The sequence below is a fragment of the Paroedura picta genome, chromosome 8 (genome assembly GCF_049243985.1).
Source record: "Paroedura picta isolate Pp20150507F chromosome 8, Ppicta_v3.0, whole genome shotgun sequence".
NCBI classification, from domain to species: Eukaryota; Metazoa; Chordata; class Lepidosauria; order Squamata; family Gekkonidae; genus Paroedura; species Paroedura picta.
The window spans coordinates 12,946,817-12,961,681 of NC_135376.1; the positions used below are offsets into that span (position 1 = coordinate 12,946,817).

Here is a 14,865-nt window from a genome sequence, read left to right on the forward strand (position 1 = left end):
AACGCCTGTCTCACACATAGCATTGGCTCTGAAGGAAGGCAGCAGGGCATATCCCAGCCTTGTGAGATTGCAGAAGCTAAACATGGCCAGTACTTGGATGGGAGACCAGTAAGGAAGATTCTGGCAATGACCACTAAGGAAAGCAATGGCAAACTACCACACTGCTTAATCATTTGACTTGAAAACCCCTTGCTGGCGTCACTGTAAATCAGCTGTAATTTGATGGCACACGCACAGGCACACACACCCTGAGAGAGAAATGTATATTAAGCCAGAATACATTTAAAAAAAATACCACAAGCCATACCTTTACTTCCTACCTATAGCAGATCTGTGAATCTTACCTGGTGTGAGAGAGATAACAGGGACAACTGCTGGCTGTTTTGTCATGGGGGGAAAGCAACTATTTGCTGTTTCTTGCTACAAGAAAGCCAGAGTGCAGCATGACCCCAGTTCAACATTATGGACCGGATGAGGGCACAACTGGTCCTTAAGATCGTGAACTAAGATACCAGTAACTCTCCACCCCTTTTATTTAACATACGTCTGATGAATCCTGCAAGCTGTTGTGGCTGGTTCTAATAAGGGGTGTTGCACACCAACACTTCTGCCAACAACTGATTTCAGGGGGGGGGGAAGTGTCAGAATCCAATGGAGCATTTATGCCATACTTTAACAATTGATGTCTACTGTTAACTGTCGCTTTGAAATATATACTTTTGGTGTTTGACAGACTGCAGATGAGAGAAGACTTGATTTGATTACCCACCGCCAGCAAGTGGAGAGGTGGTTTAAAAATATTTTTAAATAATACATGCAATTAAAATTGTGGCTGATGATAGAACATAGAGAAGACACTGTCTTCCATTGTGTTGATGTCCTACAGGAGCTCACAACACCTTATCTGAAAACAAGCCCCACTGAACTAAAAGACATTTAGAATTCTCCAGCTTTGTAAATGCTTGTTCCAGAGCAGGGGTAGTCAAACTGCGGCCCTCCAGATGTCCCTGGACTACAATTCCCAGAAGCCCCTGTCAGCATTCGCTGGCAGGGGCTTCTGGGAATTGTAGTCCATGGACATCTGGAGGGCCACAGTTTGACTACCCCTGTTCCAGAGACTGAAACTTACACAGCAACCAATACCCAGTGGCAAGTTGCCATGTTTCTCTAAGGGCTGAACAGGCACGATAGTATTTAGCAATTGCTTTCAATTAAAATACTAAGTTGTCTCTAGCACTTTCTCCTTTAATATTTTTAGATATTATTATTAATATTATTATTATTAATTTCTATATCATCCTCCCAGCAAACCAGCTCACTAATTTAAAAAAGTACAGTAAAATAAGGTTTAAACTAAAATTAAACTGTGCAAACCATGAAGACATCAACCAGATAGATATCACTCCTCTCTTAAAGCTAGATTAATCTCAAGGGGGATCCAAAGTGGTTTTTAATATCCTCACAATGACCAGCCTGAGAGAACAAAGTTTGAGTCCAGAGGTATTTTTTAAGACCAATTAAGTTTAATTCTGTATCTGCATGTACACAAAAGGCCTATACTCAGAATTAACCTGCTGGTCTTAAGTGCTACTGGACACAAATTTTGTTCTCCCAAGCTGGTCATTGTGAGGATATTAAAAACACTTAGGGGAGAAAACCAAGGGCATAAGTATCTAAACCTCTCTTGATCTTAAAGGTGCCACTGGACTCAAACTTTGTTCTGTTGCTTCAGTTTAACAGAACTACCCATCAGTTTGAGAGGTAGGTGAAACTGAAAATGTGGGACTGGCATCATGCATGCTGTCTGAAGCTCTGCCCATGAGGTTGGGAGTTCAATCCCAGCAGCCGGCTCGAGGTTGACTCAGCCTTCCATCCTTCCAAGGTCGGTAAAATGAGTACGCAGTTTGCTGGGGGGTAAACGGTCATGACTGGGGAAGGCACTGGCAAACCACCCCGTATTGAGTCTGCCATGAAAACGCTAGAGGGCGTCACCCCAAGGGTCAGACATGACTCGGTGCTTGCACAGGGGATACCTTTACCTTTACATTCCAGTTCTTAGTCTGGCATTCTAACTCCTGCACCATGGCTCTCTCATTTCCTGCTAGCAGAAGCACCCTTTTACTGGGAGGAGGCATAACAAAAATTTCACTGATTCATCAGGAGGTTTTCATTGATTCTCTCCTTTCACTATGGAACTAAGCACTGTTCCCTGAAGACTTCCTGGTTTCTGGGGCTGGGCAGTGGGGAAGAGCTCCATTCCTTAAGAGCCCCACTGATATTTAGGTAAAACCTACGTCTCTTTCAAATAAGGTTCAAAAACCAGCTGCTCATGCACAGACTGTTCTGGAGCCAGGATGCCTGACTGTGCCAGTTAGGTCTGTGTAGCAACATTTACACGCGACTGCACCTTTAACACTGGCACTTCCAGACACCGTCTAAAAGAAAGCATTGCTGCCCCTGCATAATTCACAGGGGTGGGGGTTGGAGAAAACACACAGTTTTTCTGGAGCACTTTAGGTTCTGTGGAAGTCAGCAAGGCTTTAAAAAGTTTGCCAATTGAGAAGTTTTGCCACCGGCCTGTTTCCCATCCGGCCTGCCACACTCTCTGCTCGACCACACCTGGAGTACTGTGTGCAGTTCTGGAGGCCTCACTTCAAGAAGGATGTAGATAAAATTGAAAGGGTACAGAGGAGAGCGACGAGGATGATCTGGGGCCAAGGGACCAAGCTCTATGAAGATAGGTTGAGGGACTTGGGAATGTTCAGCCTGGAGAAAAGGAGGCTGAGAGGGGACGTGATAGCCCTCTTTAAGTATTTGAAAGGTTGTCATTTGGAGGAGGGCAGGATGCTGTTCCCATTGACTGCAGAGTAGAAGACACACAGCAATGGGTTTAAACGACAAGTACAACAATATAGGCTAGATATCAGGAAAAAAATTTGTTCACAGTCAGAGTAGTTCAGCAGTGGAATAGGCTGCTTAAGGAGGTGGTGAGCTCCCCCTCACTGGCAGTCTTCAAGCAAAGGTTGGATACACACTTTTCTTGGATGCTTTAGGATGCTTAGGGCTGATCCTGCGTTGAGCAGGGGGTTGGACTAGATGGCCTGTGTGGCCCCTTCCAACTCTAGGATTCTAGGATTACAGGCACCCTTCCTACAGGTCTTTCTTCACCCTAACCTCAGCATTACAGACTTACAGCATCGGCTTTGCAGATCGTGTTGGCCACGTGCCGACAGAGCGTCTTCAGCCAGTCGTCTTTGGGGGGTTCCTCAGTAGTTATCTGGAAGCTGAACAGCAAGTTGGTCTGCTCGGTGGGAGGCCGCACGACCAGCGCGAACGCTTTGTGGCAGTCTGAAAGAGGACGAGCGACAAGTCCAAAAACGCTCCAAGAGAATTAACAACCGGCAGCCAAGCAGCAAATTGCTTCTGTGCTGCTACAGAGGGTTGCTGTGCCTAGCAAGTGGTGGGAATGAAGATGCTTGCGGTGAAATCTGGAAGCGCTATCACGTCTCAGAATCAGGGAGCTGGAAGAGACCTACAGGGTCATCTAGTCCAGCCCCCTGCAGAGTGCAGGAAATTCACAACTACCTGCCCACCCACGGAAACCCCAATTCCATGCCCAGATGATGCCCCCCCACCCAAATAAAAAACCACCAAAATCCCTCACCAGTCTGGCCTGGAAGAAATTCACCTCCCGACCTCAAAGTGGCGATTGGCATTTCCCTGGGCATGGAAGAAAGGCCACTAGAGCCTCTCTAGGAATCACTGGTAACTCTAGGGTAAAACTATAGAGTTTCTGGCAATTCCTATAGATATGCAAGGGCCTTTCTGGGTTTCCTCCAAAAGTGACATCACGCCATAGACAATGCCAATAGTTAAAATATATTTTCTTCTGCCACCCCTCAGAGCAGCGGTGAGCAACAAGGGGTACTTGACAAGAGGCCTTTTGCTGCAGCGAGAGGCCTAGCAACCCTGACTGCCAGCCATTCTGCAACAAAACCAGAGTCTTCTCTGCAGCCATTATAGTCAGCCTTCTCCCTCTATTAGATAACCTTCTTTGTAGGCAATAGATCATGCCTAAGCTATGTCACAGTGCCTAGCCACAGAACAAAACTCAAAGAGAGAGCTTTCAAGGCCTAACACAATAGTGCTCAGAGAAACGTAGCACACCCTTTGGGAATTATTCACACCTCTGAGACCTATGGCACACTGCAGCTGCTGGAGCAGTACTGAAGTCACAGGGTGTTCTATTTACCCATTATAAAGCTGCATCAACTGACTCAATGTACAGAACCCCAAGAGGCAGGCAGGCCTCAAGGCCACGCAAACAGAAGACAGACATTGGAGGTGAGCACCTCCATTCAACCACGGCGGATAATGCAAAAGTGAGAACCAGGCTGCCTTTGGAACGGCTGTGATTACAGGGGTCGAAAGTTTCAGAACAGTTTTCCTTGTAATACCATTCTTGTTAGTGACAATCTTTAAAACACACACACACACTACACACGTTACAATCATGCACCATTTAAGCACTCTTAAATATGCAGTACCTATTAAATGTATCCTGTAATTACCTGTCCTACACCCACATAGCCTCTTACCAAGGTCTGGCTCATGAATGGCACAGATGTTACCATGAATTAATTAGGTATTAAGAGACAGATGTGGAATCAACTGTTTTCTCCCCCTATGTTTGAGATCTGCTCTTTGTTCAAATGTCGGCTGGCCTAGGCCAGGGGTAGTCAACCTGTGGTCCTCCCGATGTCCATGGACTACAATTCCCATGAGCCCCTGCCACCATTTGCTGGCAGGGGCTCATTGGAACTGCAGTCCATGAACATCTGGAGAACCACAGGTTGACTACCCCTGCCCTAGGCATTGCTGGTATCATCATCTTTTCAACTCTGGGAGAAAGGTGGACAGAATGAAAATAAAAACACAGGACTGGGGGCAGAAAAGTTTAACCTACGGCCAGAGAACTAGCCCAGTAGTTCTAGTATAACATTTGCTGCTAGGATAGTAGAACTACATTGCTCAACGCACGGCAGAAGCCACGGTGCATTCAGCAGAGCCTACAATCCTAACACCATCTAGCAAGGTCACTAGGGAATCCTGGATGGGAACGTGAACTTAAAACTAGATTGCCATTTAAGAGGCTCCAAGAACAAGAAATAGTTACCCGTCAGGCAAGCCACACCCCTCGCATGGGGCGTTATTATTAGAAAAGATATTACACCAAGATATATTGGAAGACTCAGCGGAGAACGGGCTGCTTGCTCTAAAAGCATCGAGAGTGGTTCTCTCCAGCCTACAGGTTCAAAACTGACATTTGACCGTCTCCTCTGAACACTCCTTTTAATGGTTACTTCCAGCTCCCTGACCTGGGGATGGAAGCTTTCTGTAAGAGATCTCCGTGTCATGCCGTGCCAAAACATATCAGCGTTTTGAAGTCATCACTGAATGCGTTACTCCTCAAAATACACACACACATCACCGACGCCAAGTGGTTAGCTATTCTGCCCCAAATGTTGCAGACCTTCTGTCTCTCGGATGTCCAGGACTTTCTTGATCTGCGACAGGGGCATGAGGACAATGTGCTTGAGAGAGGCTGGAGGCCTGGTCTGGCCGTGAGGACTCTTGAAGCCCCCCATGACTTTGTGCCGCTTCCTGGCGACCTGTTTTGAAAATTGAACAAAAGGAATTACGAAATACCAACTCTGAGATTCCACACACACACACACACACACACACACACACCTTTAGAAGTGAAGCTCTGTGGTAGACAGACGGCTGCTTTTGAAAATCCTAAGCAATCGTGACATATGGATTTACGTTCGTCCTTAAAATGCCAAGTTCTCCATTTTTTATGAGGATTCACAGCTTTTATATTTCTCTCGAAAGCTACACGGTGAATCCCAGCGCGCATCTCTCCTCTCTTCTGCCTCGTGCTTAACAAAATGTTCCAGCAACATATATGACTTAAACACGGGTATCATAGTAGTGACCATCATTTGAGTCCTCAATGCATCTACCTGGGAATGAGTCCTTGTGGGAGCTTACAGCGTTCCGCAGGGCCTGTAAAACGGAGCTCTTCCGCCAGGTCGTTGGATGAGGCTGGGCCACAAGGAAGATCTGGCCCCCCTTATAGCAGCAGTAGCAAAGTGTAATTGGCACCCTCTGTCTCCCATCCCCCCCCCTCTAGAACGGGTTATCTTGGGGTAGTATAGATAAGACTGGAGTTGTTTTGCCGCATCTATTTTACTGTTTTACTGTGTTTAGTATATTCTTGTTTTTATGGATTTTATTGTATGGTTTTATATGCTGTAACTTGCCTCGAGCCTCCGGGGAAAGGGGAGTAACAAATCATCATCATCATCATCAATGATCATCATCATGACCACCACCATAATAATAGTTATTATTGTTGTTGTTGTTATTATTAGGAATGGGAAGGCGACTGTAAGCCGCTTTGAGCCTCCTTCGGGTAGGGAAAAGCGGCATATAAGAACCAACTCTTCTTCTTCTTCTATTGTTGTTATTATAGAAGAGTAGCCTCAAAGCCTTCTCTTCCTCACCCCATCGACACCTTCTGAGGGTGGTGGGGCTGAGAGAGCTCTGAGAGAACTGTGACTGGTCCAAGGTCACCCAGCAGGCCTCAGGTGGAAGAGCAGGGAATCAGCCCCAGTTCTCCAGATTAGAACCCACACTTGGAACCACCACCCCACGCTGGCTCCACTCGTGTCAGTGGAACTCCCAAGCAAGCAAGCAAGCACGCAGTTGCCAAGATAGCTCTTATGAATGCATGCAACTGGGTCGTACCAAGTGAGCACATGGGCCCTGCAAGCTCTGCTCTTCAGGATCACAGGCCGAGGACAGGATCGCCGGCAGGACTATGCTTAATTGGAAACGTTGGAAGCCACTCAGAAACCATGGAAAGCAAGTGGCTCCAGCATGAAGCCTCCTTGTTGTGGATTTCTGAACTAGATGCCAAATTCTGTGCCGATGCAGAAAACAAGCAGACTTCCCTACAATTGCTGTGGGCAGCCCCCTTGGCAAATGAGTCACATTTCCATCAAGGGGCTGTTGTGTTTTTCCAGGCTGTCTAGCCGTGCTTGGGTAGTTTTAGTCTGTGACGTTTCACCACTAACTATGGCCGGCATCTTCAGAGATAGGGTATGGCAAGTGTTGAGCACATGATCAATTGCTGGACATTTTACTGACTTCTTGAGGGCGGTGTGTGTGCGTTTATTGGGGAATCTCCCAAAGGATGGACTGGCACGAGGAAGCATTTTCCCTACATCTGGATAGAAAACCCACAACTAGTTGACTCTGACAACTTCCCATCGAGCCTTGCACCACCTACAAAATCTGCCTCTGGTCCGAAATCACCGGCCCATCTAGGCCAAGTGCAGTACTCAACAGAGCTGCAGCATTTGCCCATTATTAGCTACTTGAGCACACAAAGCTATTGGAGAATTTGAGCTTCTTGAACACCAATGGCAAGTTCTGCAATATGGGTTTTTTTAATGCCATTTAAGGCCATTTGCTGAGCTCATGTTGTTTCTCCTAGGCATCAGGAGGGGCAAAGAGCTACACGGAAGCCCCACCAAAGATGGGACATGATTTTATGAAGCGGTGTTCACACATTGACTAGCATATCTTCTCAACCCTTGAGACTAGAAAGCTCCTTTTTAAAAAAGGAAACAGCTAACAGAGCAGGGCATCTTTGGAAGTCTCCAACGGCACAGTGGCACATCTCATCCAGTTTGGTGTAGTGGTTAGGAATGCAGACTTCTAATCTGGTGAGCCGGGTTAGATTCTGCACTCCCTCACATGCAACCACCTAGGTGATCTTGGACTCGCCACAGCACTGATAAAGCTGTTCTGACCGAGCAGGATTATCAGGGCTCTCTCAGCCTCACCCACCTCACAGGGTGTCCGTTGTGGGGAGAGGAAAGGGAAGGCGAATGTAAGCCACTTTGAGACTCCTTTGGGAAGAGAAAAGCGGCATATAAGAACCAACTCTTCTTCTTCATCCAACTGCGTACGAGAGAGAGGGACCAAAAGAGACACTGCAGCCAGGCAAGCTAGATGCTAATACCTTATTCTTCTGGACGATGACTCTTAAAGGCCACAATAAGGGCAGATGGGCCTGGGAAAAAAGAGACCTTCCAACAAGCAGCAGACCACCTCATTCCCCACTGCAACTACCACAGCGAATACAGCTGCCCTTCAGGAAGCCAGTCTGTGGTACTAAAGTTCCAAGTTGAGGGGCACTAGCAGTGAGACAGGTCCGCATTTCAAGAAGGGTCATGCCCCTTATCTCCCTGCCTAGCAAAGGACAGAGGAATGACCAGGGACTTGTTCACTGTCCCCCAGCAATGAGGGAGATGGTCAGATGGTCACAATGAAGTCAGATGGTCAGTGAGATACAAGACAGAAGGGTTCTAATGTCTAGTGAAACCTGGCCTTGCATGCAAGACCTGTTCTCTCTCTCTCAAGCCAACCTTCTTCAAACTTTTCACACTGTTTGAAGACAAATTCTACAAGTAAACAACTAACACATGCAACACTCTGCCATAATCATGGCATTTAAAAATACTCCATGGCCCATCTGTTCAAGCATTTAACGTTCCTTGCCTAGTCCACAACAAAATATGTTGTGTCCTCTTCGGGCAGACTGGCAACCAAGCGTTCTACAGGATGCAAAAACATGACGTGTATACTGAACTCATGCATTATGGCTTCAGCCACACTAGAGTCTGGGCTCAGAAAGAGACAGTTTTTCTTCTTCTAGCACAGGAACATTCCAACAGCAATTGCTAGTTTTACGTCTTACCCTTCAGACGGCACAAAAACGCATACATCACAAGAAGGGGGGGGGGGGAAGAGAGAGAGAAACCAATCTGGTGCCAACATACTATTTACCTACACCGCACAAAAATAAACCCTCCGTATGCTGCTGAACCACTATCTTGAACACTTGAAAGAGAACTGGGCCTGCAAAGAGCATTAAGAGACCGAGGGACGCAGAGGAGTGATGCTAGCGTGACCGAGAGGCATCAGTCCCAAAGACGCGTAAACCAATCTAGCTGGCCTCTCTTGCTGTGCTCGGTGTCAAGTGGACATTAGGGATGGTGAAGCCACCGAGAAAGACAGCAAACAAGGAGGCTGGAGAGATTCAAGCAGTTGGTTCTTTCACACTAATAAGAGAGACATGCTGCACTCAATTACACAGAGCCGAGTGGCTGCAATTCCAGGAGGCAGGAAGGTGTTGTGGCACTTGGTGGGGGAGCAGGGAAATAGCGTTACCCCAACAGAAGGCCTCCTCTGACCTGCCCAGCAGTAACTAGGCTCCTGTTTCACTGCGGCTGCAGTCCCTTGCCCATTTAACAGGACAAAAAGTCCCACTCGGGCTGTGCCTGTGAAGAATTACAGAAAAGGTCACAGAATTTGGGTACAGGGGGAATCGGCAGCAGTGATGCTGGAACTCTTTCCCACATACCTCAGCCTTTTAGAATTGTCCATTCCTAGCCCTCTTTTCCTCATGATATAAAGGAGCTTACAATTATAGTTGTTTGTTTTTTAAAAAGCACATTTTCCAGAATAAAACAGCAATGCAGCTCTTAGGCAGCTCTGGATTAACGGAGAAGGCGAATTCACACGGTGTTGATGAGATGGTAGCCACCAAGTTGAGAGAGAGGGGACAGCACCGACGGGGGGGGGGGGGGGGAAAGGGAGCTGATGGACAGAAGTGAACCTTCCTCTAAAACAGCTGTTCTACAGACATCATTTTGCACAACCATCTGACTGGGGTGGCAAGACCACGTCTTTACGCACAGCGAGAAACTGCACAGCTGAGCCACAGCTGCTGCTTCTAGCCCACACCCTCTCAGCTTGCATGCTGGACCCCCCCCCCCTCCAGCGTCTCAACTTTACACTGGTTTATGCCTTTACACTAAATGCCTTCAAGGTACATATATGGAGAAGGGAAGAACGAATAAAGCAAGCGGAGGAACTGAATACAGTTTCCTGTGTTTGGAAGAAGTTACACACAGTTCTTTAATTTGCCTAATTTATTCAGAACTCGGAACTCTCACTGCAGAACCTGGACCTCCCAGACATGCAAGCTGCCAAACGTGAAGCTTCGTTATAGGTACTACGAAGAGTTAAAAACCTATTTCGTTGCTATGTAATTCACTCCTCACACAGAACTTGGGCAAGAGGGGAAGCTGCCGTATTCTGGACAAGACCCGTAGTCTATTGCAGGGGTAGTCAAAAGCTGGTGAAAGCTGGCAGGGGCTCCTGGGAATTGTAGTCCATGGACATCTGGAGGGCCGCAGTTTGACTACCCCTGGTCTATTGGAATCAGTAGTGCCTACTTGAAATAGCAGCAACTTGTCAGAGTCTCAGGCCTTCCCCATCACCTTCTGCCAGATCCTTTTTACTGGAGATGCTGGAGACTGGCCCTACAAACTTCTACATGCCAAGCAGGTGTTCTAACACTGAGCCACAGTGTTATGAATTACCGAAAGGACCTCCTTACAGCTTCTGTCAAGGCGTTTCTCATTGAGCAAATCCTTCCTCACAAGCAGCAGGACACAGGCGGCAGAAAGTTGCTCCATCTTCCCCGCTAATCCCTAAATATCGAGCTACAAAGGATTAAGGCGAAGGAAAATAAAGTGTTCCTCGGGACAGCTTGTGTCCGGCACTTCTTCCTGGCTGACTGAGTGAACTATGCTCGTCATGCTGGCTGTCAAGACAGAGCATGCTCTGTTAGTCCTTGGGAGCTGCGGGTATTTGGACAGGTATTTACTCCTTTGGCTGGGAAGCCATTCCAGGACGGTGTGGCCAAATGTACGTTGACAGACTTACCTCCAGGCAGTCATTGAAGAGGAACAGAGTGACCTGCTCCCCTCTGTCACAGAGGTCATCGCCTAATGCCACGGTCTCCAGCCGCCGGATTAGACTCCGGTGAGATGATAACAGATTAGCCTAAAAGGGAGGGGAGATGCTCATGAAAGAAAGTTCAAGTGGCCGCTGCATCCTCAAGAAACAAAGGACAGTCAGAAAGAGGACTTCTAGTCTCAAATGTTTAATGCAAGCAGATACTGTGTGTCAGGTCTGGGGGCGCTTCTCCATGGTGAACTAAGATGCTGGAAAGTTATTTCCTGTGATTCCTGCATATCAATTAGATAGACCAGGCCTATCCCACAGGGTCACGGGAGGTAACGACATTGATTTTTTCAGCAAATGTTCATCGTTCTGAAAAGTTCCGTCTAAAAGTGGCACCAGAAAGCAAAAACGCATTCCCATCCAAGCAATTTCACACTCCCATCAGTTCTCTTGTCTCTCTATTCTTTCTCTTAAATAGGGAAAATCACCAGGCTGTACTCATGAGTAGGGTTGGGCTCAAACTGGGAAATCCCAGCTGTTCTGCTGAACCATACCAGATCAGGATGTCACCCAGGGCTCTACAGAATCTAAGTTTGCAGGGCCTTTCCAGCTACCTGCCCACCAAATTTGATAAAGACTGGGGCGGGGTCCCAATTACAGGAAAGGCTCTTCAGGGAGATACCAGGCTTGGGTTCTGGACTGTATAGAGAAGACCCTCTGGGAGGTAGGAGTTGGGAATCTTAGGATGTGAAATGGGAGGACGCATCACCACCACCCACCTCCGAGGTCACTATCCTCCCTTCCAAACAGAGGTCCATGCTGCCGCTTAAACAGTAATGCCAAAAACTCTCAAGCAGCAGTTGAAAGCCCCATGGATGTGGACAGAGCAGGGGAAGTGGGTGCCATGACCTCCATGTGCTGGGGGCGTCCTCAGGGAGGGGGAGAGAGGCTGTGCTCATTGCGTACGACCACATGGCACAGGGGCAAGTGATGGCATGACCACAAACACAACCCTTTCCACCCCCTCTTAAGGACTCCAAACACCTGACCGAGCAAGCACCAAGCCACAGTCCAGGACAGTTGATCAAGTGGGTCAGTTGCCAGAGAGGAAAAATGGCAGGAAGGCACAGGTTGATCCCCCCTCTAAGAGGAGAAGCAGGTCAGTTGGGGGGAGGTGTCAAAGTAGGCATGGAGAACTGGGCACTAAAATCACCCCAAGTCACTCCATGAGACGTGAACAAGACTGCTAAGGCAGTCTTGGTGTACAGGGGCAGGCGGACACACACATCAACCCGCTCCCCAAGGAGAAACAGATCAGACAGGGGGAGATATGTTAAATCGAGACTAGTAGTCAGTAAAGTCAGCGGGCAGTGAAGTAAACACAACCATGGAACACCCCAAAACAGACAGCAGCCTGGGGGAGAGGCAGAATGGGAGAGAACTTAGTTGAAGCTCTCTCAAAAAAGCAGCCTGGGAGAAAAAATATCCAAGATCAGTCACATGGTTCACACCCAGACACTCATGGGTATTCTTTTCCTCCCTCCCCATTAGTAATCCATAGGCCACACCAACCTATAGGTATAAATTGCAGTTGAAAATTTGATGACAGGTGTTAGCAGCAGTAGGGTGACTCTACTCCCAAGGCCAAATCTGTCCAACAGGATTCTCCATTCCTTCCTCCCCACATGCTCTTAGCCCCCGCAGTACTATGACTTACTGGACAGCCATCTACTTCGTACACGACATCAAAAATCTGCCTCTGAGCTTCTGTTTTCCTTTTATCTTCATTAATGTGCCTAGAGAAAAGCACAATAAGCAACCAGTCAAATATATATTCACCATGGCAGGGATCCTCTAACCTTTTCTAGCCCACGGGCACATCTGACCTGGCAAGGGGAGGGGGGCACAGCAACCAAATGGCTATCACAAAAAGGCTGCTGCAGAGGACAGAGCCAGCCACAAAGTAATTTCCACAGCTTAACTTCAGTTAGTACCATGCAGTTTCCTGTGCTGTGGTGGCAGCTGCGGCTGAAGTGACATTTCCAAAAAATGTGCACACCCCATCACACTTAAAATGGCCAATCAGAAGCCTTGCTGGACAAAAAGCCCTACCTGGCCCTACCCACCTCCTAAAAACACCAGACAGGCCCACAGGAACCGCACCAGGAACACCTGAACTATGGAAAGGATAATCCAACTTCTTGTTGCATGTATGTATCATACTAGGACCAGAAACCCCTAGCACTTAGCTAAGATACCTCGATTTTTTTTAGTAAGCATGGAATCATAGAACCATAGAGTTTGAATGGGCCATACAGGCCATCTAGTCCAACCCCCTGCTTAACACAGGATCAGCCAAAAGCATCCTAAAGCAAGCTAACTAGTCACTCAGAATTCTTAAATTCTTGATTAAGTCTCTGAAGTTTTTACATGGGCCGAGCTGACATGAGACACTGGGCACAAAAGGGGGGGAAAACATTACCACACAGTATTCCACGTCCCTCATTTCTTGTTTAAGACAGGCCCCTCTAATCACTAGCACTGACCTTGAATTATGCTACATGTATGAAAGCTTGATTAGCACGCCAGAAATTCAATACAGCAGGGAAGAAATAAGAAGACAATTTATGAAGACGTCCTTCTATTGACAGAACGTTAGCTGCATTAATTTTGTCAGCCAATTTTACTGGCCCATCCTGGCGGCTTTGGAATAGATACTTCTGGAGCCTTCCCTGCACTGGAAAAGCTGGATGGTTCCATAACAGGCAGCTCCTGCCTTTAATATCCAGCAGATGCTTAAAAGCAAAGTCAACCACTACAGTCTAGAGCAGGGGTAGTCAAACTGTGGCCCACTACAATTCCCATGAGCCCCTGCCAGCAGAAATCCATGGACATCTGGAGGGCCGCAGTTTGACTACCCCTGGTCTAGGGGATGGATCCAGACTAAATTCTCTGCTAAATGAAGGAGACAGGAAGCTTCTGCCATTTCCCCTTTCCCATAAATAAGCCCCACTTAGGGACCCCCTATGTCCCCAGGAGTAACATTCTGTGAAGCTCAGTGGGCCACAGTGGGAGAGACGAACGTTCAATTCAACTGATGGGAAAAAAGATCTAGCCTGACCGTGCAGCACAAGCATTTCACACAGAATCTCCAAGAAGGCAGATAATTTCCCAAAAACAAAGTATTCAAAGGTTCCTCCATTATGGACCAAATCGGTAGGCCACCCCTTATTCACCCAACAGCTGGGGGAGCCCTAGTTAAAAGCCCATCATTTTCATTTGTACTCACTATAGGAAAGCAGGTGAGAAATTTCTACAGCATACCTAATAACCCTAAGCAACATTCTTAAATTCAAACTGGCTTACGGTGATCCCATCAAAGGGCATCCAAGGCAAGAGAGCAGCAGAGGTGGCTTACCATTGCCGGCCTCTGTGTAGCAACCCTGACTTCTCTTAGTAAGCTGCCTTCCAAGTAGTAACCATGGGCATCCATGCTTAGCTTCCGAGCTTTGATGAGATCAGACTACTCACGTCTATCTAGCCTGCTGGAAATATTCTTGCACCAGAAAACAAATGGGTCTCCCTCCATCTCAACCCTTCTGAAAAGGGTTTCAACAGTAAGCAACTATGACGTGGAGGCTCATGAAGAAAAGAACTTCCCATTGGAAGCTAATCCTGCAGAGTGGAAATCGTACCAGAGGTGAGAGCTTTACCTTTCCAGCTAGAACTGAATGATCGGGTCTGTTAAGATCAATGCAATTTCATGGCCAGTTGGCTGTAAGGAACCCTGAACCTCTGGGCCAGGGGTAGTCAAACTGCAGCCCTCCAGATGTCCATGGACTACAATTCCCAGGAGCCCCTGCCAGCAAAAGCTGGCAGGGGCTCCTGGGCATTGTAGTCCATGGACATCTGGAGGGCCGCAGTTTGACTACCCCTTCTCTGGGCACTCGGATGTAGTATCTAGCAACGTTG

At 47.5% G+C, this 14,865-nt stretch overlaps 1 protein-coding gene across 11 annotated transcripts in view; it reads right to left on the minus strand.

Annotated features, from left to right (window-relative positions):
• ECT2 (epithelial cell transforming 2) overlaps positions 1-14,865 on the minus strand; it is a 50,801-nt gene that overhangs the window by 10,234 nt on the left and 25,702 nt on the right. For all 11 annotated transcript variants that reach the window (XM_077348384.1, XM_077348394.1, XM_077348389.1 and 8 more), the window contains 4 exons: positions 12,611-12,689; positions 10,873-10,992; positions 5,534-5,672; positions 3,194-3,348 (listed from right to left, as the gene is read on the minus strand). In XM_077348384.1, the coding sequence (XP_077204499.1) occupies positions 3,194-3,348; positions 5,534-5,672; positions 10,873-10,992; positions 12,611-12,689 (493 nt within the window). The remainder of the gene's footprint in view (positions 1-3,193; positions 3,349-5,533; positions 5,673-10,872; positions 10,993-12,610; positions 12,690-14,865) is intronic.